At 46.3% G+C, this 27,782-nt stretch overlaps 7 protein-coding genes across 7 annotated transcripts; 3 read left to right on the top strand and 4 right to left on the bottom strand.

Annotated features, from left to right (window-relative positions):
* Window positions 1–8,525: 8,525 nt before the first annotated feature.
* INS49_000641 (uncharacterized protein) lies at window positions 8,526–10,532 on the top strand (the record flags this gene model as incomplete). Its single annotated transcript, XM_043161478.1, has 13 exons — window positions 8,526–8,591; window positions 8,699–8,800; window positions 8,863–8,907; window positions 8,973–8,989; window positions 9,040–9,142; window positions 9,205–9,232; window positions 9,303–9,463; window positions 9,532–9,585; window positions 9,647–9,773; window positions 9,825–9,944; window positions 10,003–10,194; window positions 10,255–10,358; window positions 10,425–10,532. The coding sequence occupies 13 exons, from the start codon at window positions 8,526–8,528 to the stop codon at window positions 10,530–10,532; spliced, it is 1,227 nt and encodes a 408-aa protein (XP_043029984.1).
* Window positions 10,533–10,946: 414 nt separating this feature from the next.
* Window positions 10,947–12,774, bottom strand: INS49_000640 (uncharacterized protein; the record flags this gene model as incomplete). Its single annotated transcript, XM_043161477.1, has 5 exons — window positions 10,947–10,966; window positions 11,476–11,678; window positions 11,736–12,557; window positions 12,654–12,661; window positions 12,724–12,774. The coding sequence occupies 5 exons, from the start codon at window positions 12,772–12,774 to the stop codon at window positions 10,947–10,949; spliced, it is 1,104 nt and encodes a 367-aa protein (XP_043029983.1).
* A 428-nt stretch (window positions 12,775–13,202) lies between these two features.
* Window positions 13,203–14,062, top strand: INS49_000639 (uncharacterized protein; the record flags this gene model as incomplete). The annotated part of the gene is made up of 3 exons (XM_043161476.1): window positions 13,203–13,455; window positions 13,511–13,722; window positions 13,772–14,062. 3 exons carry the CDS (start codon window positions 13,203–13,205, stop codon window positions 14,060–14,062), a joined length of 756 nt encoding a protein of 251 aa, XP_043029982.1.
* A 255-nt stretch (window positions 14,063–14,317) lies between these two features.
* Window positions 14,318–14,703, bottom strand: INS49_000638 (uncharacterized protein; the record flags this gene model as incomplete). The annotated part of the gene is made up of 3 exons (XM_043161475.1): window positions 14,318–14,369; window positions 14,425–14,549; window positions 14,656–14,703. 3 exons carry the CDS (start codon window positions 14,701–14,703, stop codon window positions 14,318–14,320), a joined length of 225 nt encoding a protein of 74 aa, XP_043029981.1.
* A 425-nt stretch (window positions 14,704–15,128) lies between these two features.
* Window positions 15,129–16,232, top strand: INS49_000637 (uncharacterized protein; the record flags this gene model as incomplete). Its single annotated transcript, XM_043161474.1, has 3 exons — window positions 15,129–15,340; window positions 15,418–15,509; window positions 15,658–16,232. 3 exons carry the CDS (start codon window positions 15,129–15,131, stop codon window positions 16,230–16,232), a joined length of 879 nt encoding a protein of 292 aa, XP_043029980.1.
* Window positions 16,233–16,480: 248 nt separating this feature from the next.
* Window positions 16,481–17,425, bottom strand: INS49_000636 (uncharacterized protein; the record flags this gene model as incomplete). The annotated part of the gene is made up of 1 exon (XM_043161473.1): window positions 16,481–17,425. The coding sequence occupies one exon, from the start codon at window positions 17,423–17,425 to the stop codon at window positions 16,481–16,483; it is 945 nt and encodes a 314-aa protein (XP_043029979.1).
* A 950-nt stretch (window positions 17,426–18,375) lies between these two features.
* On the bottom strand, window positions 18,376–19,825 carry INS49_000635 (uncharacterized protein; the record flags this gene model as incomplete). The annotated part of the gene is made up of 4 exons (XM_043161472.1): window positions 18,376–18,669; window positions 18,828–18,981; window positions 19,048–19,433; window positions 19,499–19,825. The coding sequence occupies 4 exons, from the start codon at window positions 19,823–19,825 to the stop codon at window positions 18,376–18,378; spliced, it is 1,161 nt and encodes a 386-aa protein (XP_043029978.1).
* Between the last annotated feature and the right edge of the window lie 7,957 nt (window positions 19,826–27,782).

Here is a 27,782-nt window from a genome sequence, read left to right as displayed (position 1 = left end):
GAGTGACGAAGCGGGCGGAGACAAGTTTAAAGAATATGAGAGGGGGAGGGCGAGAAAATGAAGGAGAGAAAAATCTAGAGAGAGGGGGGCGCAGCAGGCGAAGCAGGCAAGTCAATGTGTCGCGCGTCCCTCCTCGGAGGGTAGGGTATGGATTGCAGGTTCTACTTGGGATCAAGGTAGGTAGGTTGGCAATAAGAGTGTGCGTGTGTGCACGCCTGAGTCGAGTTGGGTTGGGTTGGGTTGGGTGGTTGTGTTTTGCCGACAGGATCCGACAAGATGGCGTGCGCAATGCAAAGTATAGTTTAGGAATGGGCGCGGGGACGGCAGACAGACAGCCTGGCGGGCCCGGGCGACGAGGCGAGGCGACGATGAGTCCTGTCCTGTACGTGCGGGTAGGACGGGGATGGATACGACAGTGCAGAGCAGGGCAGAACTGAGCAGAGCAGCAAAAAGGGGGCTGCAAGGTCGCAGGACTTGCAAAATGGGAAGAGTGGGAGAGATTGGCGCCCAGTTTTGTGCATGGGAGGCCATACCAGACCAGGCCAGTGAGACTGTCGGCTCCTTCGCCCGCGGTGACTTTGTGACTTTGTGCTGTACACTGGCAGCCCGCGGCAGCGGCCAGCAGCCAACAGCCCAGCAGCAGCCAGATGAAATGGACCAGACCGATCTGCAGCAGAGTCAGTGAGTCGCCGTGGCCGCGCCAACAATGTGGAGGGAGGGGAGGGGAGCAGGGAAGGGTGGTGGATGGGCCAGGGCCGCATGGCCAGGGCCCAGTTGCAGCAGCTTGCATCTTTCCGACTTGCAACTTGCTGCTTTGCTCTGCCCAGGCCACCGAGAAGACCACCCAGCCAACCAACCAGCCGGGCCAGCCAGGGCCCAGGACTCGCCAGGGGCCCCAGCTGGAGGGGCGCTTTTTTTCTTTCTTTTCTTTTGCTTCTCTCTTCTCTTCTCGGTCCCCTCGTCAAGGTTGAGTTGATGGGATGGGAAATCTGCGAGTGGTGGCAGGCAGGGATCATCCAAGACAAGCGGGCCTGTGATGTGCTCCGGTTCTCTCTTGTCCCCAACTCGAGAATCGCCCGGCCCGCCTGGGCATCAGCCATCAGCGGCGCCCTGCTCGGTACCTGACAGCTGCCTATGCAAGCACGCGCAGCACGCAGCACCGACCTCGTCACAGGCCCCACCGCAACCCAGAATTCCAATGTCCAGCCTCTCCATCTCTCACCAGCGACCCGGGCGGAATGACACCAGCCTGGGCAGGGCCCCGGCGGAGAATAACATGCGCCTGTCGTGATGTAGGTGGGTTTGATGCCGGTATTGGAATGTCATCACGGCCACGGCCGTGCCCGCCGCCCTCTGTGCCGCTCTAGTCTGTGGCCGCTGGTCTCAAGCCTCTGGTCTCCTCCGGCCTGCGCTGCGCTGCTCTGCTGCTGCCCCATCTCTTCTGCCTGTCCGGCCACGACCTCCTCCCGTCTCGTGTTTGAGACTCTGAGCTCTGGCGCGGTAGCTTGGGAGGCAGTTGGGAATACAGACACCATGCCAGTGTCAGGTGGTAGCACCCTCTCCTGCTTCTATTTCCAGGAAGGGGGCCGAGACAGTCGGCGGCCTGTTGTGGCGGCCACACAGACACAGACAGACATACACAGCCCGGCCAGAGGGCGTTGCAACGGCGCCTCTCTCGAGAGAGAGTCCTCAATCCTCCAAGGTCCCAAAAGTATAATAGCGATGACGCCCGCAACACCTGACCGGTGGTTGCAATTTCCCGTCGCATTCCCTCTGATCATGCTACGATGCCGCACTGGTGAAGAATTCCGGAGACCCAGAGTTGGGCCTGGGCAGGGTGGGGTGGGTAACAGAAACCGAATCCTTCAATCCGGCCCGCTCCCCACCAGCTGGTCCCAACTCCCACGAGGGAAGTCCAAGCTCCTCCTGGCTGTGATCGACCCGCCAGGTGCTGTGGCCTCCTCAGCATCTAAGCAATGGGGTTCTGGTGAGAGCATCACCGCCAATGGCCCTCTGCTGTGATCGATCCACTGTGTAGATTGATGCTAGTCTTGGGAGGTATGTGATGGGCAAAGAGTTTCGCACGATGCTGCAGTGGAATTGGCTTGGTCTGGCCTGGCATGGCTGGCCCACACCACCCAAGTCTGCAGGGGTTTCCTCGATTTCTGGTCGAAACGGCATCAAGTGCTGTGCATGTGCCAGGGGGCCGCTGATCATTGATCACCTGGACGGTCTGTGCATTCCGTTGCTCTATTGTGCCGCTACCGTGGTACTTGGGTGGAAACCAATTGGAGGCAATCCATGACAGCTATCATCTGCTATTAGCCTACACGGTCTGGGCTGCACCAGGTACCGCTCGTCCCAAGCTTGGAGATGGTGGGTGTAAGAGACGAGAGATATTTCAAGGTGCGTCTCCTCCCATCCAAACAAAGAATCGTACGACAGTGCGTCCGTAACTTCGGAGTTGAATAAATATAATCATTACCAAAACCTCGGGGTTAACCCACCAGTCGCATCCCAACAGGCTGGTAAAGGGCCCCCAATGACCATCATGCGAGTTATTAGATCAGACAGCGCACACGCAGCACCCGCCGGTGACTCGCCGTGATCGCGGGCGTCTGTCAGTCACTGACAGTCAGTTTGTCTCGGCCTCTTGCCTCGGATGGCCGCTGTTCCATCGGACAACGCCCACGCAGCCACGCCTCACCATCTTCGAAACAAAGGCCCCCATGCCAGTACCCAATCACCAGCGCACCACACCTCTTGGACTGCACCATCGCATTCATGCCCCTCGTCCCCAGGGTGGCAGCTAGCCTCGAACGAGCGAGCGGGAACAGCGCGGGAGACAAGGGGACCTGCCTACCTGATCGGTCACGCACAAGGTCGCTTGCGAGCCGGATTGTCGCTCTGCCACGAGGCTGTCCCTTGTCAGGACCTGGGTCCGGCACTAGGCGGATGAGGAGCTGTTCCTGCCACGGAAGCCAGCGATATCAGAGCGATTGCGGAATCTTATCAGTTGATTAGCCTTTGGCAGTGTGAAACGAAGGTGGGCTCGCCACAACCAAGCGAACTGCTGGCTTGGCCGAGCTTGTGACGACAGGTTGGTAAGCACCAAGGAAAGTCAACTAGAGATCGGGGATCGTACTGAACCCTGCTTCTTCTCACTTGCCCGAGCGAGGGCGAGGCTCGTGGAGACAAGAGATCAACAAGGCGGTCCTCCGGTGTCCCAATTTCGGCCTCGGATCGCAAGCATATGCCATCGGACCTGCATGTATTGCTGGTTTCCCTGCACATGTGACGACACGAAATCCTATTCTTCCACGTCTAAGGTACGCACTTGGGTCTCCTCAGACGGACATCAGCCTCTGCGACAAGAACAAGCAATACACGTATCGCAGTATCTAACTTGGCGTGCCAGCTGCCCCTCAAGTTAGAATGCCGAACCTTCCAAGCTACTGTATGTACGTGCCAGTCGGTTCCCCTGCAGACTAGCGCCGCATGGCTGCTGCTGCACGACGGCGACAGGAAGCCTAGAATATGCACATCAAAATGCAGGTCCGGGGCAGCGACAAAAAAACGCCCGCAGCTAGCTGCTACTGCATGTAGGCAGTCTACTCGGACCACTGTCACAGCCGCGTTAATTCGCGTGTCCAGTCCGGATACGAAGAAAAGAAGGGAACGGGGCGAGAGGTATCATTCTAGCCCCCGTCCACCCCATCCAGCCTTACCAAACGGTCGACCGAAAAAAGAGGCACAACGACTCATGCGGAGAGAGATCCTGGTGTCCAATCCGGTATGCCTGCATGGTGGTCTGCTGCACACGGTGGGATGGAACGAACGGCGGGCCCGGCCGATCATTCGCGGAGCCGTCGTCCTATTATTATGCGCGGAACGCGGCGGGTTGGGGCGCGCGTCGTCGCTTCTGGCGGGACGGCCTTTTTTTTTTTTTTTTTTTTTTTTTTCCTGCTTCTCTATTTTTCCCATTTCCTTTTGCTTGGTTAATCAAAGAGCACCCGACTCTGATCCTGCATCTTGCAGCTGATGGCGACTGCTGCGTGATTCATCTGCATGCAGCTTTGGGGGCCAACCTGTCCCTTCGCTACACCAGCTAACCACACGAGAATGCCATTATCGTGCTCGGCCCTGCAGCGTGGGGGACGATGAATGACATCAAGGTACTAAAGTGCGGACCCTCCGTCTACGAAAACGCATGTCAGCATTGTCTCGTCAAGTACTATACGTATGTGGTGACCCTTTTCCAGAGGGACGCCCGACTCAGGTCCCGACCCCAATGCCTGTCGTCGAACATGCAGGCGGGCCCGGTCTGATCCCCGTCGCCATGCACACGATGCTGCATGGAAGTTTTCCTCGTCATCTCACAGGGCGTTGGATGCCGTCTGGAATAGATTAACCCACTGGGCCCCCGGTAGCCCCGGTCTGGCCATCGGGCTGCCAGGGACCCAGCTGGGATGCAACTGCCCCTGTGCCGTCGGCGGGGACCAGCTCCCGGTCCCTGGCCTCGATGTCGCCCGCGATCCGGAGCCAAGGCCCACGTCAACCAAGCTTTTTTTTTTTTTCACATCCCAAAATGGTTTTTGCTCGTACTTTTTTAATTGTACCTTGCTTCCCCCCACGTTGGGATCACGTCTGTGGGTATGACCAGTCACAAAACATATCCAAAAAGATCGAGAGTAACACTTGACAAATTCTCGGGCGAGAAATTGCTGCTGTTCTCGAACCATCTGGTGGTGCCTCGCAATCATCCTCCGGCCCCGTCGGTTTCCAATAGTTGGCTGGGAGCCTGTGCTCTGCCCCGCCATCCATTGATTTCCCTATGGACCCCTCGACTGACATGCCTGAGCAATGGAAGTCAATGCCACGAGGAGACATCCGGACGCGCATCGCACGCACCCTGGGCATCAGGTCGCCCATGCCGCGGCGTCCCCACTTTGGGCAATGCCGGCACGTGCGGAAGCAACACACAGACGCTGGCAGGATCCGGACAATCTCGAGACCATTTTGGCTCTACAGATTCCCGTATCCAATGTGTCAGTGCTGGGCAGGCGGGCATCACAGCATCACGGCGACAGGGCCGTTGGCCTGTGATGGCGGGTGCAGTGGTGCAACATGGGAAAGGGCAATTGGCGGGCAGCAGGCAGGGCTCTCTGGCCACCAACAGGATCCTCCCGGGCGCACTCGGCGATAAGCTCCAGCTCCCGGTGTCATCGAGCCCCAGTGGCCCGCCATGCGTGATGCTTTTCACGGCCGTCCCCATTGCTCATGGTCGGATTAAGCTCACAGGCGCATTTTCTTGGCCTCTCTCATGAGTGGCGCGCCGTCACGTCTTCCCGATGTAGCAGGCCGGCTGGTCCCTCCTTCACGATGAGACAGCACACTGAAAGTCAGAATTTCCGGTTTGCGCACCATCATTCCCGCCTTTGCAGCAATGTCCTGTCCAGTCGCGGGATTCCCCAGCGCGTTTCTCATCGTCAAGGCATAGGCGATTACGTGGACTCGTGCAACGGGGGTGGAAGACACCATGACAAATTCCCAACTGCGAACCCTCCCCCATTCCCTCATGCACGACATACACCGCACCCAGCCCTCCCAGGCCGCGGCGCATCACGGGCCCAGGCCTGGTGATTTATGCTGCTGGTTAGGAATATTGCCCGATGCAGCAAATCGTGAGCAGTGGCACGGTCGGATCCAAGCTGGCCCGCGCAAACATGAAACCCGCGAACCCAAGGGCCCGCCCCCGGAATCATGAAACAGTGACGGCTGCCCGGGGGGGGGTCTAGCATGCCTGCTTTGCTTGCCTGTGCTTTGCCTGGCTTCTGGTTTCTTTCTTTCTTGCGGCTCTGCGCGCCGATCAATGGGAACTCCCCACCCTTCGTGCTTAGTGCGCGGAGCCCTTGCTCGATCTGTACCTGACAGCACTCCCCTCCCCATGTCGACCAGCCACGGAGACTTTTGCCTGCTCTGATCGAACATTCCGCCTGCGAGCCGGGCACGCATCTGATGAGGTCGCATTTCCATCGGCCCTGGGTGAGCTTACCTGGTGACGTCGGTATGATCTCACCTCTTGTGTTGCTAGTCGATATTGTGAGCGATTGGCTTGCCTCAGGCGTGAGCGTGTCCATTGGGTCTCAATTCTAACCATGGCAAATCAATCCTGTTGAATTATCTTATCGAAACTTCAAACAAACAAGGTAATCCCATTTCTCTCCCTCATCGTCCAGCGGACAATACTGGGCTGTCCCCATCAGCTGTTCACAGTTGTAGGGGGATCTGAGAGCTCTTACATTGTCGAGTAGCGCGAGGTCGGCCCGAATTCAGCTCGCGCATAGTCTCTTGCCATGAGAGGCAAATTAAGCTTAATTGTCACTTGAAGATTCGAAATAGAACCAAGTGAAACTCTCGCTAGTCTGACCTGCTCTGCAACTGCTCCGCTGGAAGATTGGCGTGTACGAGTGTGACAACCAAGTTCATCCACTGAAGGATAAATGTAGCCCAGGAGGGGTTCCAGCGTGGAACAATATCACGGCGGTCCTTCCATACATATGATACTCGGTTGGGGTTGGATACCGTCGATGAGCCGTGTGGTCTTGATCAGTCTTCCGCAGAGGATTGGGAAGTCCTCTTTCGCATAAAGGGTCTTTCTCAGGCCAGCTGGTCAGTATCAGAATGATCTTTTAAGCTTCTGCCTCGGCATTCCGAGACACAACACGTCCAATTCCCCGTCAAAATCACCATATTCAAGCATTGGCCCCGAGATCTTCGGAAAAGTCTTGCGCGTTCTGCTGACGAATTGAATCAGTGGTTTGTATGAAAGCAGTATTTCCTGCATGGGGCCTTTTGTCCGTAATTTGGTTGAGCTCTTATCTTCATATCATCAATCGAGCAAAACTTCTTCTTGGCAGTCTAAAGTGATTGTGAACAAGAAGAGAGGTGAGGAAGTTGCATTGAGCTCGTCAGCAGCGTAGACTCGTGCGCATGTTGGTAGCAACGGCTCAGGTGTCGAAATAATTTTAGTACCGTAGTGACCGTCCCCGTCTTGGGGTTCAAATGCGCTGTTCAAAGTAAAGATGACTTCTCAGGGATTCATTCCAGTCGGTTTGACTTGCCTGGCTTGTATATGAGTAGTGATGTTTAAACTAGCCACATTCAGAGCATCTGATGCTGCCACATAGCGTGGAAACGACCCAAGATCTCTGTCTAATATTGGCAACGTCTGCCCTACTTCTCAAAGGATTTGGGTCACGGAACTGAAATCAATCTCATTGTCGATTTCCAAGGTAGCGGAAGCGAATAAGTTGCTCCCTCGGTGTTACTCCTAAGATCTCTGTTGTCTTCTTGCAAGTCAGGAACGCAAAGATCAGTTATCTAAAGCAAACAGAATTTTGCACATCGTGTAGCACCCCGTATCCGCGGAAGCGAATTCTGCGAAAGCTGCTTATAGCAGTCTTCATACAATGTTGGACATATGTGCCCTTGGATACTCCCGCAGATATGAAGCCACAATCAAAGACAAACAAACTTTTTGATCAAGTTCACATTTTTGTGGGTGAAAGCGGCCTTGATATTTGTAAGGACCATGGCACGAGTCTCTGCATCTACAATTCTGATCATCGGTGTCTTGAGAAGTCGTCTGACCTCATCCGCCTTGTCACAATCATCTCCCGTCACGTTGACCAGGCTTCTCCATGGATTATCGCCGATGCTCTGTAGTGACAACTCGGCATTGCTTGGCGTCTGATTTCGTCTCTCATGATGACACCGACAAGACCAGCGTTGCTGATCAGTGCGTCTGCTACCAGCCTATTAGTCTGACCGTTTGTGTTTTCCAGTCCCAAGTCTTAAGGGTCGGTTCTCACTTTCAGCATATCTGATTCACAGTGCAGGTGGAACTAACTCAATTGAAATGTGTGCGTGTATCATTGCTTGTTCCTTGTTTGATTGTGCGATACAGAAGGCACGCACAAGCCAATCATACATGCAGACAGCTGCGCTTTCCCTCTGGCCCACCTGGCCAAGGTCCATGGTTCTTACCCTACCTGGCGACGACAACGTCCCTTACCGAAAAAGCCTCCATCGGGACCACACAGCATCACACACGGCCGGCCATTCTCTATTCATCAGCCCACGTTGAAGCTCAGACAAGACCCCACAGAGTTTCGCTGCGACCGGCACATCAGAAAACCCTCATCATTTTACCACTTTGAGGTTTGATCTCTGTGTCAACTGATTTCTTTTCATGCAGTGGTCGAATCGTCCTTGCCTTTCTCAGTTGAGAAGTCTGGGCGACGTCGTTTATTTGGCCGCTTTCACCTACATCAGACTACCTTCCCACGCCATGACTGTAGAGCCTCCAACCAATGTGGAACAGACTGCAAGCATCGACATTCTTACGAGCGACATTAAGACGCTTGAGGCGCTGCTCAGGCATGGCCAAACCACAAGTTGATGCCTTGTGGAGGCTTACTTACCTTGCCTAGATCGAGAAACATGATGACTATCTGCATGCCATGATCCAGGTAACTCCGAGGGAGTTCCTCATCGAAAAAGCCGATAGCCTTGACGAGGGGAGCAAGGTTGGTAAGCAGTGTGGACCACTTTGTGGAATTCCGATCATAGTCAAAGTATGCTCTGAAAATGGAATAACATGTCATTTCCTAAATCCCTTAGCTAATCGTTCCAGGATACACTGGCTACCCATCCGTCCCTCGGGCTGGGAACCACAGCCGGCAGCTTGTCACTCATGGGTTCCAAGCCTCGGAAAAACAGCAGAGTTGTTGAAATGGTGTGATCACCTTTCCATAGATGCCAGCGTCTTGAATCATCGACACTCACTCACTGCCTTAGCTGCTCGCTTCGGGTGCCGTCATTCTGGGCAAAGCAAACCTCAGCGTGAGTTTGTCACCCCCGAACGTGTTTACAAGTTACCGACTGAGATTTAACATTACATGACGCAGGAATTCTCCAACTCTCGGTATGTATTCGCATAACCTGATTTTCGTGTTCGTCATGTTGACCTAGCAGTGGTTCAATGATGCCGAGCGGTTGGTCTGCAGTCGGCGGACAAACGCAATCCGCGTATGTTCGCGGGGGCTTGGACCCAAATGACACTAAGGATGGGCACAGCGTGAGTCAAGCGCTGCTTCATTGTACCTTGATCAGTGCTGATGACTGAAATGCATCCCACAGTCCTTCTGGATCGTCTTCTGGTTCAGCAGTAGCTGTGTCAGCTGGCTACGCCCCTGTCTCGATTGGGACAGAAACGGATGGCTCACTGATCGTCCCAGCTGGAAGGGCTGCCTTATACACCATCAAGCCCTCCATTGGCCTGGTGCCGCAGGCTGGTATAGTGCCCATGTCGAGCCACTTTGATTCGGCGGGTCCCATGACAAAATCGGTTTACGATCTGGCGATTCTCCTGGACGCGATATCCGAAAAAGACCCCACGGTTTCTTTCACGTCGAGTCTGACTGTTCTTGGGACGACATATCGGTGGAAACCTTAGACCCATCAAAGTGGATGTTCCCGGTCAGCTCCATCAAGCCCGTGCCGATGGCTTCTGAACAAATAGTGAGAGCTACAAGGCTTGGTGGCGTAACCAACAGCACTTGATGCTGACGTCGTATCTCAGTGCGAGGACATCACCAACGCACACGAGGTTGTCAAAGGCAAGGCGAAGAGCTTCGCTGCGAACGTACCGCTCCCCAGCATCGAGGGCTTCAAATTGAACGGCACATACAGTGATGTGGTGGCTGCGAGTACTTTTATTACAGGTTGACCCTCTTCGATTCCTACTGATCACTCGACAGGAGCCGACCTGAAGAAGGAGCTCAACGCCTACCTACAAGACCTCGAGGAGAGCCAAGTTCGGACCCTGCAAGACATCATTGACTTCAACACAGAGCACGCCACCGAGGAGCTTCCAACGCGTAGGCCATTGTTCCATGATGGGTTTGTCTGTATCATCAAAGGCTCACATTCCTCCAGATCACCCGAGGCAAGACGAGTTCTTGAAAGCGCAAGAGCAACAGACTTCACCAAAGGATTACGAAGAACACTTAGCACATCTGCGCCGTGCTGCTACTATTGACGGTATTGACCATATCCTCGATGAATACGGTCTCGATGTCATAATTGGCCCTGCTGATTCATTCATTACCAGCTTCGCCACGGGTTCTGGTGCGTATAAAGTTACATCTGTGTGTCCCTAAAGATATTTCTCAGTTGACCCAAATTCAGGGTATCCCATCGCAGCCATGCCACTATCATATCTGCGTTTCAATGGTCGACCTCTGGGCGTGGCTGCTATTGCGCGGAAGAACCAAGAAGCTCTACTGGTCAAGGTGATGAGTGCATGGGAGGCAACATTTCCGGCACGTCAACCACCAAGACTGGCAGATTGAATGTAGAATGGCCACCAGCAGAAGATCATGAGCTATCTTATGGGTCTGCCATGTATGTTCCATCCACGCAGCGCCAGCAGCAAGTTCGGATTGCCCAGTGGTAATTTTGACTAGAATGGCCTCCGGTATCCAATAAAAGCATCTACTTGTCTCCTAACTGAAATTGTCATGCAATGCTTAAGATTGCAATTAACTGCGCTAGAGTAATATCCCTTCAGTAGGAATAGCAACCGAGTCTATGGGGCAGCTACTCTATGATTTCGATGCATTGCCGTCGTCCTGCGGGAACATAGCCACGGTCTCCGCCCTATTTCGATCATGGTCGTAGCATCTTCTTCATGACTGAAATGTCTGTCGTAGTAACCCTCGTATTTTTTCCAGTAGATTGGTAGTTGCGGACTTTCTTGTCTACACTAGAGGACGGCCGATATTGGCCGGCGGCGCCAGCTAGAAGTTCTGCATGAGCTTCCTGGACACTGCCCGCATTGTTCTTTTTTCCTAGGAGGTGCCACCACGCGCCTTCTCCCTTTACGGCCGCTCGTCGGGGGCTGAAAAATGGTCATCGGTGGCGATCAGTACACGCAGTCTGTCCCGGCCGCGACGGCGTGGCTGTAATCCCACTCAGTTGCCCGTAGCCGGCATAACTCCCAAGATGAAGCCGTCAGTAAGAAGACCGCGCCGAAGTGAACAAGCTCATTAGAGCGGTAACTCTCATCGATCCATCGCCGTCACCATCGCGGTTCGCTCGTTCCACTCAAACCATCCGGCTCGTTCGACTGGCAAGATCGACTTGCCCCGACAGCCGAATCGTAGCCTCCACAGTCTCTGTTCGGCGCAGACGAACATCTCTCTTCGAGTCTCGTCCTGCCGGCCGAAGCAGAAACTGGTCACACCACCTGAATAAACCCAAAATACGTCAGCCTACCGTGGTCCAGTTTCACAAGGAATATTCGGAGATCACCCGAGGAGAGACTCGGAAGTGGAAGAAGGCGTGGTGGTGATATAGTATCTCGCCATGGATGCACATCTATTAGTGTCATTACTACGTTGGACTCACCGGGTATTTCGACAACAGCCTGGAGCATACCGCCCGAGTTCCAGATCTCTATGCCGCCAGAACAACCAGCGTATACAAACCCGTTTGGGTCACATTTTATGCTGGCCGGTATCCCTGTAGTTGGCACGGCGAAGACGCGCTTGTTGGCGAGGAATGGCGAATCGGCCCTCATCACCACATCAAAGGCAAATATGGTCGAAGCCCTGTGTCATGTCAGATATACATCTGCAAGCTCCCTAAGCCTTTGAGGAAGCTCTTACCTCGGGGGTTCCATGTCGCCCTCGCCCCTGATGGCATCCGCATCAGTGATGTACACCGTACTCTCATCCGGGCTGAAAGCAATCCCCATAGGCCGGACCAACCCATCCGCCACGACCCTAAGGTCCTCAGACTCCGGGTGGAACCTGTACACGCGGCAGGGCAGCACCGGCCTCGGGCGAAACCCCCGCTCAAAGCCGCGGCACGGGTCCGTAAACCACAGCGCCCCGTCCCGCGCGGCCACGGCGACGTCGTGCGGCGAGTTGAAGTCGCGCCCGTAGAAGCCCGTCACTAGCGCCTCGGGCGGCTTGCCCCTCGGCATGAAGTACAGCCCGCCCGTGCTCCCCTCGGCCAGGCTGCCCTGCGAGCAGAACACCATCCCGCCGGGGTACCCGGGGTACCGCGCGCCGCCGGCCGGCATCGTCATGCTGTGCGGGGGCCGCAGCTTCTGCCACTCGACCGCGACGACATCGTCGTCGCTGCCGCCGACCGGGTCGTCGTCATCCTCGTCCGTGGTGCCGGCATGGCCGCCGCCGTGGGGCCTGCTCCTGCGGCGGAGGTTCACGCGCGAGATGAGCACGACGGGCAGGGAGCTGGTGCTGGTGGTCTGCAGCAGGTCGGAGGTGACATACAGCTCGTCATGCTCCGAGTTGTAGATGCAGGCCTGGTGGAAGAGGGGATTGCGGGACGTTTCGGCTGTAGAGAGCAGAAGGGCGTGCCGGCAGCGGGGGTCGAACGCGGTCCCTGAGGTCGGCTGATAGAGTGAGATGACCGGGTCGCCCTCCTTGGGTGAAGCGGGGGTTGACCCGGAGACCGATGTGGCCCTGCGGTCATGGTTAGCAATTGGAGGCTTGGTGACCACTCTGATGCAGCTTGGTCGGACAAACAGTGGTGTTGCGAGCCGGCCGGATGGTCTGTACTTGACTAGCTTTTGGCGGTGTTAGACACGACTCTCCGCGTCTGACTGTTTGTCTCGGACGAGAGACGCACCTGGGCCGGTGTTGCAGCAACCTCGATGTCTGAAATAGTGATGGACGTCATTGCTGATTAGCCTAGACAAGGCGTCCGGAATCGAGTGAGTGGCTGAAAGCTAAAAGGGGCTCACTGTCTAAACAGCAAGTTGGAGTTCGCAAGTCCGGCGTGTTCAGCTGGCAGGGGCCGAGCAGACTCGGCCCCGGAGATAACTTGGTGGAGCGAACGGCGCCGTGAGACCGGACCTGAATCACGCTAGCGACGGCCCTTCCTTTCCACACGTTGGCGAAATGGGAGACGGGGTTTAGATGAGTGAATTGAGACAACAGAAGCGAATGCTTATGTCCGAGAAGGTTCGCAAGGGATTTGGGGTCATCTTCAGAGCTCAGATTACAATGTCTCAAACATTTATTCGCAGATGTCCTACTACCTAGGTACGGGAACAGACACCCTGCAGGCACTGCTCTCAATTTCGTTACATCAATATACTTGGCAATATGACTATTATTCTCGTGACAGGAGCTAACCGTGGTATCGGGTTTGCCATTGTACAAGCAGCGGCGGGCAGAATCCTCGAAGCAACCTTCATCCTCGGCTGTCGTTCCTTGGAAGCGGGGCAGGAGGCTGCCGAAAAGCTTCGCGGCTTGAATTCAAAGGCCGTATTCGACGTTGTCAAAATTGACATCGAGAATGATGAAAGCATCCTCACAGCGGTGAAGTACATCACTGAAAAGTATGGGAAGCTAGACGGTCAGTTTGCCCCGTGCTCAACGACTTTGCCCAAGGCTGATAGTGACCCGTGAAGTCCTCATCAATAACGCTGCCGGGGTCAGCCATCCAAAGTCTCAAGACCTCCAAGATGCTCGGGCCAATCTCAACAACGTCTTCAACAATGCCGTCGCATCACCTGCAATGGTCACCAGGGCATTCCTGCCCTTGCTGCGGAAGAGCGACTACCCCAGAGTGATCATGAATTCAAGCGCTCGAGGAAGCCTGGAGAGAACAGCAAGCAGAAATGTGAGAATCAGGCATCCCCTTCAATTGTTCCACACTGAACGAGATTTAGCTCCCACCACCGAAATCCGTGGATTACAACATAGCGAAGGCCGGCTTGAACATGTTGACATTGCTGCTGCAATTGCTTGACGAATCGAATGCCGTTGAGGAAGAAAGGATTTGCTTCTGGGCAGTCAGCCCAGGACACACCAAAACTGGCTTCAACAACTTCATGGGAGCCAAAGATCCCCTGGACTCTGCTGAAGCGTTCTTGAGGCTGCTGCAAGTCAAAAAGGGCGTGGTTCCGCCAGGCACGTTTTGGGAGTTCGAGGAAGGACAGTTTAGAGCTGTGCCATGGTAGATCTGGAAAGATGCATCTGTACGCAGTTCGTAATCGAGAAATGTATTCGCATCGTCGGCCTTGCTAAAGCACGTCGTGGCAACAACCCTGAGCTTGCACATTGACGTGATGGTGCAAACCCTGCAGAAAGCCGCAACAGCAGCTCGGCACGAGTGTCTTTCAATTGCCTAGTACCTGTCCCGTCTATAAGTGTACAGTTGACCCAGAACCAGGCTTGGGTGATTCATAATCCCCGCGTCGTGCGTCCGCTGCAGTCTAGTGCTTGTCTTTCGCCTTGGAGTCCGCCTCTGCCTGGTCAATGAATTGCCTGAAAGGTGGTCAGTGGTTGAGAGTCAAGACGTCGGGTTCGTGGGCTCAAGTACTTGATGAAGTCGGCCTCTTCGTTGCTTGATGCGTTGATGGGAGGAGTCTGGGTCGCGGCCTTGCTGCCGCCGCCGAGAGCGAGCTTGCTACCGCCGAAGAGGGCGCCCAGGACACCCATGGCGAGCTGTAATGCATCACAGTCAGTTCCGACGTTGTCAATTGGGTTCGGGGATGAATTGGCTGCTGTCGCGAGACCGGAGGAAATCGGAGGGGCAGGCGCGGGCACTGACGTAGTGAGAGCCGACTCTGGCGCCGAGAACGTTGTAGTATTGGACCATCTTGACTGTGGGATTGAGGCCGGACTTCGCGATGGGTCGGGGTTGTGAGAGGTGTTGTCGAGGGGAAGCTATTCGTGCTCGGCGTTGAGAAACGACGCAACGACTCAATGGACAAGCTTCCCTGCGGTTGCTGAATTTGCGGGTGCCTCAGGCAGGAATATCGGGTAAATAGCCGCGAAAGATCGGGTACCTGGCCCGTGCCTGGATACCTGGGGAGAGACAAGATCTAAGCGCGCAGAGTCCCACCCGCGCTTTCTGGGGGTTGCAGCATGGAGAAAGCGACGTCATGTACCTTCCATCGTCTTCTGAGAATTGAAAGCTGCAGCTTCAAACGCCACCAACACGAGCGAAATCTAAGCAACGTCAATCCGGATCCCAAGTAGACCCAGCATTCCTGTCGCAATACCAAGCCATCATCTCTCAGAATGTGGTGGGAAAAGGGCTCAGACAAAGATTCAAAGGCGCCGCCCAAGGACGACGCCTCAGCTGCAGAGCCAGGCAAGAGCAGTGCTCCACAGCCTGCCCCATTCGACCCGAACAAGCTCCCAAATCGCGAGAAGCTGCCACCTGCGCTGCAGAAGATAGTGGACAAGCAAGACAAGGATGAAAACTGGTATGACGAGCTTGTGGACGGCTAGTATGCCTCCCCTTCTCTTGCGATCGCCCCTGTTTTTGAAGGACTTGGACGGCTGACATCCACTTCATTACTTGAAGTGCGCCAGAGTCGACCGAGTCGAACGTACGATTCGCCGCTTATGCTGCACGAGTTCGGACAATACTGCTTTCTGCCCATCGCTACGTAGCTTGTACGTCTAGACCCATATTATCAGCGACCTCCCGGGATGCAGTCCAATGGCTCATACAACATGCGATCCGCGATATCAATGACCAATGCTTCTGAAGTCGTCTCTCATCAACTGACGCGCAGCTGATGGCTAACTCAAAACTTCTCAGATACCTCTGACATAGGAGAATCATTCCGGCCGGTCGCACATCCCTGGCTCGTCCGCGGCGCATACGGGGTCAGTTGGGCCTATATCTTGGGCGACGTGTCGTATGAAGGCTACAAAGCATACCTGCACAACCAACGTGCGCTGAACCCGCAGGTAGAGTTGTCAGAGAGCCAGCTGAAGATCTCAGGCCTGGAGGCAGCAGGAGCTCCGGATGCCCAGCCGAAGCCGGTGCCTCCCCTCGAGAACTACAAGACGGTCATGGCTCAAAGAGCTATCTTCCAGAGCGTGGCGAGTATGGGTCTTCCTGCCTTCACAATCCACAGCGTAGTCAGGTACAGCGGGAGAGCTCTCAAAGATGCCAAGAACAAGACCATCAGGACGTACGGTCCGATCGGCTTGGGCCTTGCTGTCGTTCCATTCCTCCCAACCTTGTTCGATAAGCCCGTGGAGAATGCTGTCGAGTGGATATTCCACAAGGGCTTTTCAACTATGGGTGGGCAGGACGCAGTGGGCGCGGCGCCTACAATGGGCAGGGAAAAGGCCTTGTCCACAAAACCAAAGGAAAAGGAACTGTAGAAGATTGGGAGAGGGCTTCGAAATAAACCACGCTGCTCCTTCACGACGTGAGGTGTGCCTCGCCACATCTCATTACTACTCTAGCGCATGTATTAAAATATCAAGTAGAAGAAGAGCTCATATAGTCGTATTATGTATTTGCTTCTGTCTGGCAAAAGTCGCCTCTGAACATGCTTAAACACTTGTCCCCTATTGTCCGACCGGAACCCAACGCCGACGCTATGAAACCGTCCCGTTTGCCAATCACTCTACATCTCAATCAAATCCGGCGCGGGTCCAACGCCGCGTAAAAGCACAATCGTATTGCCTGAGACAAGCGCGGCCCCGACCTTCTCGCTGAACTCCAGTACTCGTCCGCCCTCGACGTGGAACACCCTCAGCTTGTCCTGCTCGTTGCTGGACTGGTTGTTGACGTTCTCGACCTGCAGGCTCCGCGCGGCAGCGTCCAGGACCCGTCCTACCACCCAGTCCTTGGAGTAGAAGAACTGGCCCTTGGGTATCTTAGCCGTCGTCGTCGCTGCCTCGGCCTCCACAAACAGGTACACCCTCTTCTCCGGCGCCAGCTTCTCGTCGCCCTTGGCGGTCTTCTTCAGGTTGTTGACGGCGACGATGCGCTGTGAGGCGGACGTGGGCTTCGCCTTAGGAAGAGCGCGCCCGGCCGCCTCCCGCTTCGCCGCGCCCCACAGCCTCAGCTTCTGCAGGGCCGAGCGCGCCTTGTCGGCGGCCTGCAGGCCCGGCCGCGCGCCGAGGGGCACGAGGTTGTCGCAGTCGTGCTCCTCCTTGAGCCGGTGCTTGAGGCAGTAGTCCCGGTTGCACCCCTGGCAGTGCACGCCGGGGACGAGGCTCGTGCCGATGGTCGTCTTGCAGTCGGGCGACGCGCAGGGCTTCTGCGACACGTGGTCGCGCAGCTGCTTGCCGTCCCCCGCGCTCGGCCGCGCCAGCTGGGCGAGGCGCTTGCGCTCCGCCCAGGCGCCCTCGTTGGCGCACTTGTGGGCCGACTCGGTCCGGTGGTCCAGGCAGAAGGTCTTCTCGCATGACTGGCAGTAGAAGGGGAGGAAGTCGAGCTGGTTGCAGTACTCGGCCTCGCAGTGCTTGCCGACGAGGGTGGCGTCGGCGTATCGGGAGCGGTCGACCTCGGTCATGTTCACGTATGAGGTTTCCTGGCCCTCGGAGGATGACGATCGCTTTGCCATGGCGGGCGACGGGCGGACGAGGGCGTCGTGGTTGTCTCTTAAATAGGAATTGGAATGGGCGGAAGGCAGACGCGCCACGTCAGGTGGATGACCAATGCGGCACGGCACGGCACCTTTGGTCAAGGTAGCAGGTGGCCAAATGTGAGGTCGTGGCAAGGAAGAGGACCCTGACGATCGGTCACCCTGGAATGGCCTGGAAGTAGCCGGACATCCAGCGGGGAAGGACCCCCTATGGGGTAGGTTTAGTAAGCTATAGGGCTGATTGATGGGCGACTAGTGGGCTGGCTTCACTTTGAACGACAGACGGCTTAGTTCGAGCTGTAGGTCACTTCACTGCGTTTTCCTCTTTATGACCCCCCCCCTGAGGGCATTCGTTTGTAGATAAATTACTCTTATTCAAGTACTCATGTTTCCCAAACTCAAACTCCTCGGCACCGCCGTCATTCAATCATGCATCCGTGAATCGAGCGCAACATGGTCCTCTTCATCCACCGGCCCCCCTTCCATCCGGCCTCGATCGACTTGCAAAGGCTGTCTGCAGGATGCTTCCTCGGATAACACCATCAGAACCGGACAACCATCGATTGAACGGTTGGAATGTGGAATGTCGCCCGAAGCGTAAGTCAGAAGGGGCATTAAGGAAGGACTTGAGCGGGCTTACAGGCCAAGCTGCATCCCGTTCAGCACAGCCTACCTGGCATCTCGGCACTCGGTTTGAGTAGTTGTATGGCAATCCGGGAAATATCCTGACGACGTCTCTTGGCCTCAGAGTCTTTTCCGGTTGCCTTCATGACTTTAGCAAGACCGTCGTCAGAAGCCTCTGTCTCTGTTCTTCAGGACACGGAGGACGACGTCACGGTGTTCCAGGTTCGTTGGTACAATCCATCTCGGAAGGATGTTGATGTTTCCCCAAAATCCCCACCGAGAACAGCGCAATTTGCAATGCTCCTTCACATTTTGCCCTCATCGTACCAAGTCATCGTCGAGCGTTGAATGGTTACTTCGTGTCGGATGTGTATACCGTGCAAGGGAACTTGAACATCATCTTCGGGTGTGTTACCCCGCGTAGACAGTCTCTCGAATGGATGTCCGGCAGTATCTGGTCCAGCGACAGATGTCTTGCCACCAGAATGGCCGGCGATGATGGTAGTCCGTCCATGAACGTGAGACCTCAGAGACGACTGGGCCCCGTAGCCAGAACGCTTGCTTCCTGATGCATCATGCCAGAACCGACGGTAAAGGGGCTGTGTTTTTTTGGTTAGCTACTATCATGTCAAGAAAGTGAGGACTCGGGGGTGCTTTTTGTCGATGTTTCTCTCGGGTGAAGTTCTCAAGACTGGTTTTGTATTTCCCGAAACCCCGAGAGCAGAAAAGGAGAAGGGGGGGGGGGAGAGGCACTGACCATAAGGCATGGCAGGCATGCGCCGACGATGCCCACACCGATCTCCGCAACCGTCACAAACCAAGGTAGCAATAAATTGTTGGTCAGGTCGACACTATGCTTGAAGTAAAAAGCAACCAGTAGTATCAAGCGAACGATACTCGCGATGACAACCCTAGTCCGGGGAGCCATTGTCAGAAAGGGAAGAGACACATGCTATCTCCGGATGGGCACGACTCACATTCCTCCAACCACAAAGATACCCGAGACTGCGATTCTTTTCCATCGCTCCAGCTGAAGGTGCCAAACTTCGTACACTGGAAGGATCACAGTCAATGTGTCGATGATGATATTCGGTGCTGCAACGATAATCAAGTAAACCTCGACTCTGAAATGGCAGACACCAGTGCCAGGTGCTGACAACTTGTTCCAGAAGAAAGAGATCGGCTGGCACTCGACCAGATTGCCGATCAGGACGCCGATGAACCAGATCCCACATACAGCTGTTAATATCCAGATGTACTTCTTCATGGTTTTTGTCGGAAATATTCTCCAGTAATACGAAAGCACCGATAGCTTCATTATCGGAGACGCGAAAAGGTACGCCCACTCAAGCGCATATAAAAGCTGAGTCGTCGTTAGCCATATGCCGTTATGGCTTCCTTAAAACAGAGTATCTAGTCTTGACTCACCTTTAAGGATGTGACGGGAGCCATTGGCTGCTCTCTCACAGCCTGAGACATGGGTTTTCCTACACCACCTTCGTAGACTAACACCACGCTGAGTGCCAGGACAAAGTATAACAAGACAAGCGTAGCCAGAGCAAGCCAGTCGTCCAAGCCAATACCAAAGCGGCTTAATTTCCGTGACCAAAACCGTAGAATTACCATCAGAGTAGAGAACACCGTGAGGAAGTATGACAGCCCGAGCGACACATGCCCTTCGGTAGAGACGGTCGCCTCGACCGCCGGAGGCACGGATATCGACGATATATTCCTGGCCGCATGCATTTCCCTCATCCCGATTCGTGTCGGATCGCAGCTGTTGAGCGTCAACCAATATTGGCAAACAAGAAAGAGCTCGAGGCGTTATGTTCCGAGTCCAGGAGCACCGACAAACCCAGCCCCGGAGAATCTCAGCCCGCCTCGATTACAGTGGTTATTGTACAAATACCGCCCAACAGATTCCTCCTGCAGACGTCTGGACAGAGCTCGGTTCCTGCCGCCTCCGCGACATTCCTCCTGGGCTTCATTGCCGGAAACAGCTGCTCTGTGTCGTAAAACGAAGCAGATCATCTCGTTTCGGGCGTCCCCAAGCCCCAAAATTTCTTTGCCGAGCTTGGTGCTGACGATTCCCACCTTATTCATTGACCTTGTTGGTCTGCTCTCAATCTCCAGAGCCCGCTTCTACGAGTCAGCGCAGCGACCAGACTCACCGTAAACCCACGGCAGATCTTCTCGGTACCGGCACAACTCGATGGACCAGACAGATCCTCTGGCCGGGTAAGCGGTGCTGGCATGTGAGTGTCGCAGGATCCAGGGTGTCAAGCCAGCCCTTTCATAAGGCCATGTTCATCGCGATGATGGTCGACGTCCGTGGTCTGCGGGGCGACCAGCAAGGCTGCGCTGTGGGAATGGCGGTGTCCCCGCCGCCACGTGCTCCGTGTGGTCCGAGGTGAGGGCGAGCCCACACTCCTAGGATCTTCTGCCCGAAGTCTCAGCCCCCGTCCTCGGGCGTATCTACACTTCCGAAACGGGCTCCGTTGCTTCGGAGGGATTCCAGAACCTGTCACCTGTCAGAGGATTTCGCGTCTCCAGGGTAGCCTGGTTAAAACCCCTTGCGAGCTCAGAGACTTATCGCGTCGGTGGTTGCGGCCATGAGATGATCGAAAGAGGATGACGCGTCCGAGTGCAATGAGAAAGTATATCCAAGTTCACCTGGACACGCTCCTGTCCTGAGGCAGACGTCCAATGGATCCGGACCGACTCAAACGTTGAACCAGCATTGGGTTTGGGCAGTCTCACACGACATACCCATTCAAACGAGTGCCGCTCCGTGGGTGTTGGAAACTGTGAAGACCATGGTGCAGCTTTTATGCACACATAAACCTAGGGTGCAGATGTATACAGCGCTGACTTAGAAGCTATGTGGGTGCCCGGTGGGTGCAATGCAGCCGACTTATGCTTAGCGGCTTACTAAGCACACTTTATCCACCTCTACGGGGCTTTATTTACTTCGCCTGCCAGCCCCTCTGAGTTGTTTTCTTGTGGCTAGAAGATGGTGCAGACTTGAGTTTAATTAATTCATAAGGCCAGCTGCTTATGTCTCAGAAACCGTCTCGTGACAGTGGGCTATAAGACATGGCTAGTAAAGGAATAGAGAGAGACAGGGATATGGGATACGCCTAGGTAAGTAACACATGTAGAGGCGACCACAATCTAAAGGAGTATAGTATAGTGTGATGATCAGCCTCAGTTGGCGATAAACGACACTGTTTTGTGATGGTTGTTTGTTGATACAAACCGTCTCTGCAGGCGCCTTGCAGCCAAAGCATACCTACCTACTAGGTAGCTTCTTTCCTTCACACACATGCGGGTAGATCCAAATAATTCACATACCTGGAATACTTCACTAGATGAGCGACAAAAAAGTGGAGTGAATTTTATTTGCGAGATTCGTCTGCATGTGTATAAGATGCAATAAGCTATTTGATCAGAGCATGAATAAATCTTGAAACCTGTTGGCAAGTACAACCCTTGCACTTGGAAGGCTACTTTAGTTATCCCCTCCAGGGCACGTAGCCTCTTAAAACTTAAATAAAACAATATCAATACATAATTGCTTCTTATATAATTATTATATATACAAAAGACCTATTAATACTAATTAATAATTATAAGTACTATAAATTAATAAGGTAAAAAAGGCAACCTTATAAGGATTTCCTTAATTTAAAAATTATATCCTCCTTATTAATAAACACTATATAACAATAATTACTTCTTTAAACCTCCTTGCATTATTAAACTCCTTAAGCAAATATTATAAAGATTAAATAAATTAAGTAGCATTTCCTATAATATTTATATATATATTTATTACTATTTAAGAAATATATATTTATTATATATAAGACTTTATTAAAAATAAACTTATTTTTAAATTTTTTTTAAAACTTAATAAAACTTAATAAAGCTTTATTTTACTAAATAAATAAAGCTTATAATTATTATAATTACTAAATAAATAAAGCTTATAATTATTATAATTACTAAAGCTAATGCAATATTATATTATAAGTAAGCGTAAGTTATGCATTATACTTTTAGCTAATATAAAAAAACTTAATAATAAAAAAAAGCCTTAATTTTTAAAGCTTAAAGAAATTAATAACTTTTTCTTCCTAATAACTATAACTTGCTCCTTATTAAACTATTATTATTAACTTATTTTTAAATATTACTTATTTCATTAATATCTCTTTATTTTATTAATCTTACTCTTTATAATATTCACTATAAAAACTTATAAATATAGCTAATAATACTAAAAAGTTATTAGCTTTTATTAAAGAGTATATAATTAATAAAATGCTTGCTTAAACTTTAATTAACCTAGCTTACTATAAATATATTAACTTAAAACTATGGTTTATAACCCCTATATAAAAAGCATTAATAAAACACTTAATTACCTATTTAGCAAGTACTTTAATAAGCTATATATAATAAAACCTTTATAATAACAACCTTTTTATTACTTACTATAAAAATTATGCAATATAAATATAAGTAATATTTAAAATACTATTAAATCTTTGCTAATAATACTTAAAAGTCTTCCTTTAAATATAAAGCATTTATATAAAACGCAATAATTAACTTATAGCATTATAATTAATTGCTATAACTTAAGCTAAGGAAAGATTAAAATAAATTAATAATAAGCTTTATAATGCCTTATTAGCCTTAAAATTAAGCATAAATAAATATTATATATAACTTTAAAAATAGCAATTATAAGCATAGCCCTTATAAGCATTATAAGTAGGCTTTAAATAATAATAATTGCCAAGAGAATAATCCTTAAAATAACTTTTATTGCTATTATTAGCTTTAAGCATATAATTATAAAACCTAAACTTAATAATGCAATTCATTAAAAACTAATATGGCTAGCAAGGCTTATTATTATTAGTAAAAAGATGGAAATAAAGCTTATATTAAAGATATACTTTATACTTAACATAACCTTAAGCTGCCTTAAAAATACCTTTATTAAATAAAAAGTATAACCTATATAAAACTCTTTCCTTATAATATATTTTTAATAAATACTTAAATTTAGCAAAGTTAATATAATTTATAAAAACTTTTAATAACTTTTATAAGTATATTAAAAACTTATATAATTTACTAAATAATAAAATAAAAATATTTTTTAATATTTATTATTATATTAAAATTTAATTAAGTTAATTTTATGCGGTTTTTTCTTAAATACTTAAAAATTAAGCTAAGGTATATTATCTTTATTTTATAAATTAAATTAATATATTTATAATAATATACCTTAAAATTAAAATATATTTTAATATAAACCTTAATTATTAATATTATTATATAAATTAAATAATAATAATATTTATAAAGATAAAAGCATAAAACTTAAATAAAGACTTATATAAGGTTTTATATTTAATGCTTAATAAGCTATAACTTTATTAATAAGCATTAAGCTAAAATTATATTAAGAAAGATAACTTAAAAATAATAATAATTAAAGCTTATAAAGAAGTTCTTAAGCTAAAAATAGCTCTTTTTAAGTTAGCTTAACTATATAAAGAGTTATTTTTAAACCTAAGATTTATAATAAAAACATAGCTTAGTTATATAATTATAATTTACATTATAAATAAAGTCTTAAATTAATATTATATTAATTATAAATATAATGGTTAAAAGCTAAGAAAAGGATAATAATTGCAATTTTAAGCATTTTAAGGAAATTAAAGATTTAATTAACTAAACCTAAGCCATTTAAGCTTTAAGCAGCTAAGATTTTATAATATTAATCGTAAAGCTTAAAATAATAATACTTATAAAGAAGGAAAAGAATAATCTTAAAAGAAAAGATATTATATTTATAAAAAGGAAAAATGCTAGTGTTGGCGGGTGCAGGGAATTACGTGAGAAATGATACCGCGCTGAATTTTAGCTAGCTATAAAAAGCTAGCTTTTACGCTCATTCTAAACATTCTTTTAAGAAATTAATTCTTCTCTTTTCTTATATATTTAGTGCTTTAATTAAGCTTTTTTTATTTTTAAGAATTTTTAAAATATTTATCTTTTCCCTTTTTTTAATTCCCTTTTATTCTTATCTTTCCTTTTTATTGCGTTAAAGCTTTTTTTTAAGTTATTCTTAAGAGGATTTAGCAAAACCTATCTCTTATTATTTAAGTAGCTTGTTTTTACTAGTAATTTAACTTGGGCTAATTTTAATTTTATATATCTTTAATTAGTAATAAGAAAAATAAAAAGTTGGCTATAAGTTAATTATTTAGTAATTTTATTTTTTTTCTTATTTTTATATTAAATATTGCTAAATTATTTTATATATTAGCTTAAAGCTTTAATTAAAGCTTGTATTTATCTTTAATTTATTATAAAAAAGAGTTAAGTATAATTAAACTTGTAATAATATTATAAATACCTTAAGATTATTTTTTAATCTTAGGATACTTTTTATGCTTTTAATATTTAAATAAAATACTATCTTAATTATATATTAATACATTATTAAGCTTTAAATTTATTTTAAGTTTCTTATTAAAGATTATGCTTAAAATATAGCGGTAATATAAACTTAAGACTAAAATAGTGGATTTAAACTTTATAAATATTACTTAATATTAATTAAAAATGCTTTAAATTCTTAATTAATATTTATTATTATTATTGCAACCTTAAGCTTAAAGTAAAAAGGGCTGTAATATGGAATTAAAATGCCTACCTTACTTACTTATAGGTTTAATAAATAGCATTATATTATGCGTTTTTATATTAATTAAATTATATAAAAGACTTAAACTTAAAGTATAACCTTGCTTAGGCTTTAATTAAACTTAAATTTAATTTGCTAAGGGTTTAATATAATATTAATAAGCAAAGCATTAAATATAAATTTAAAGGATTTTCTTTATTATAGCCTTATAATTCTTATTTTTTAATAAAATATCCTTTTATTAAGTTTATTTTATTTATTATATTTATTAATACTTTTATTTTTTAAACTTTAATTTAAGTATTTTATAATAATATTAAAAATAAATTCCTTAAAAGCAATTGCTTTAATTAAAAACATTATTGCTTTTAAGTTTCTTTATTTTGCTATTATCTTAATAAAAACTATTATAATATATATATTATATTCTTAAGCTTAAAGTTTTTTTAAATTTACTTTTATTTTAAAAGTACCTTAAAACCTTAAAAACTATTTATTCTTTTTTATTTAAAGCTAAAAAAGAAATCTTAAGAAACCTATTAAAAAAAAGGGAAATTTAATCCTGCTTACCATTAATTAAAGCACTAGCCTTGCTTTAATTAAACTTTATAATCCATTGCTAGCAGTAAATTAAGGACTTAAATTAATATTTTAAAAGTCTTACTTTTTGCTAATGTAATAGTTTTGCTATAAGTAGCTTTATTTATAATTTATAATTTAAATACCTTAAAGTTTAATAAAATTAATATTATTAAGGTTTTAAATAGCCTTAAGATTATTGCTTATTAATTCTCTTACTTAAATAATTAAATTTTAAAATTACTTAAGCAATGCTATATTACTTTAAATTTAATAATAGTAATTAAAAACATTATTATTAAATAATTTATTTAAAAAAATTAAAAGGAAAAGCTTTTTACCTTTTATAAATTTAATAATTAAATTTATTATGCAAATTTAATTATAATTATTAAAGATATTATTTATAATAACCCTTATAATAATTTAAAAGCATGAAAAGGAAAAATTGTAAAATATAATTAAAAACTTAATAATGTAAATAATATTTCTTTTATTATAATTTAGCCCTTTTATAAAGCGCTTTTATTATATTTAAAAAAGTAATTAGCAAGAAAAGGGATTATTTATAAGTTAGCAAAAAATATTTTTTAATTAAATTTTAAGCATATCTTGTTAAAAGTTATTAATTAAGAATTTAAGTATTTTAAGTAAGATAAGTATTTATTTATATAAAATAATTTTAATTAAAATCTACTTAATTTAAAAAGGTTAAATTTTCTTTAAAAAAGTTAAAATAATTTTAATTTTTTAAATTACCTTTAAAATAAAAACTTATAAACTTAATAATCTTTATTTAAATTTAATTATATTAATATTATTAAAAGATATAATTAAGATTTATAAAATATAAATAAACTTATTAAAAGGTTTATAAAGTTAAAACTTAACTTAATTAAGTTTAAAGATAAATTTAAATTATTTTAATAAAATATTAAAGCTTTTTTTTATAATAAATAGCAAAGTAATTTTAAAATAATTAAGCTAAGAATTATAAATTTTATTTAACAGCCTTTAATAAAACTTAATTAAAGTAACCTTAATAATAATAAGGCATAAGCTATAATTTTAACGCTTTTCTTTAAAAAGAATAAATTACTTAAAGTTTATTATAGCTATATTTTTTAAGATTATAATATATATTAATGCAATAAGCTTAAGTAACTTTCCTTAAATAACTTATTAATAGCTTTTAAGCTAAAGGAATTATTAATATTTCTTAGCTTACCTAAAAATACTTAAACTAACCTTTTAAAGTATTTAAACCCTACTTATATTTAATTATATTGTAATTAAAATAACTATAATTTAAAAAGATATATTTATAATTAATTAAAGTTTTTATTTAAAAAAAAAGATTTAATTTACCTTATATAATTAAATATTGCAAGTTTATTAAGGTAAATCTTTTATTTAAAGAAAAGGCCTTATTAAAAGCCTTAAAAGTAATTTAAAAGCTTAATAATTAAAAGAAAGTTAGCTTAATCTTAATACTTATAAATCCTATAAATTATATAATTTATATTAAGAAAGAGCTTATAATTATAAGCAATAATAAGCTTTCTTAAATATATATTGCTATAATTAAGAAAAAGCATATAGCTAAGGATATTAAAAATTAAAATAAAGTTATAAGAACTATAAAAGCTAATTATGCTTAATTTAAAGACTTTAAAAAAGCAAAAAATAATTAATCTTAAATTATTAATAATAAGTTATAGTTAAGAGATAGAAAGAAAATAAAGGAAAAGAAAAACCTATTTATTAATTAAAATTAAATTTAAAAGAAAAATACTAAGTTTCCTATAATAAAAGCAAGCTTAATAAATATAATAAACCTAAAACTAAAAAAGCATATTTAATAATTCCTATTACTTAAGGAAAAAGTAGCTTAAGCAATTTTAATTATAATTATTAAAATAAGTATTATAAATATCCTAGCACTTAGCAATACTAATTTAACCTTAATTAAGCACTTATTAGCAATATAATTTAAAGTGCATATCTTATTAAAGGTACCTTTTAAGCCGATATATCTTAAGAATTATGTTAAAAACCTATTTCTTAAAGTTAATGCAATTACTTTCTTAAGAAATAATATTAAGGCCAATATTTTAATTAATTTATTGCAAATTATTTAATATTAAGTTAACTTTATTGCTATATTTATTATAAATATAATTAATTAAAAATATTTTAATTTAGCTTACTTAATAATCCGCATAAAAGTAAATAATTATTCTTTATAGCTTGCTTTCCTAAATATTAAGCTAAGATAAATTTCTTACCTTTATTATATTATAAATATAATAAACTTTTATACGTTTTGCTTAATAATATAAACTTAATAATATATAATAAGGATTCCTTATCTTTAATTAAAGTTATAAAAAA

The sequence above is a fragment of the Diaporthe citri genome (assembly GCF_014595645.1).
Source record: "Diaporthe citri strain NFHF-8-4 chromosome Unknown scaffold_1, whole genome shotgun sequence".
NCBI lineage: Eukaryota > Fungi > Ascomycota > Sordariomycetes > Diaporthales > Diaporthaceae > Diaporthe > Diaporthe citri.
This window is presented reverse-complemented; position numbering and strand designations above follow the sequence as displayed.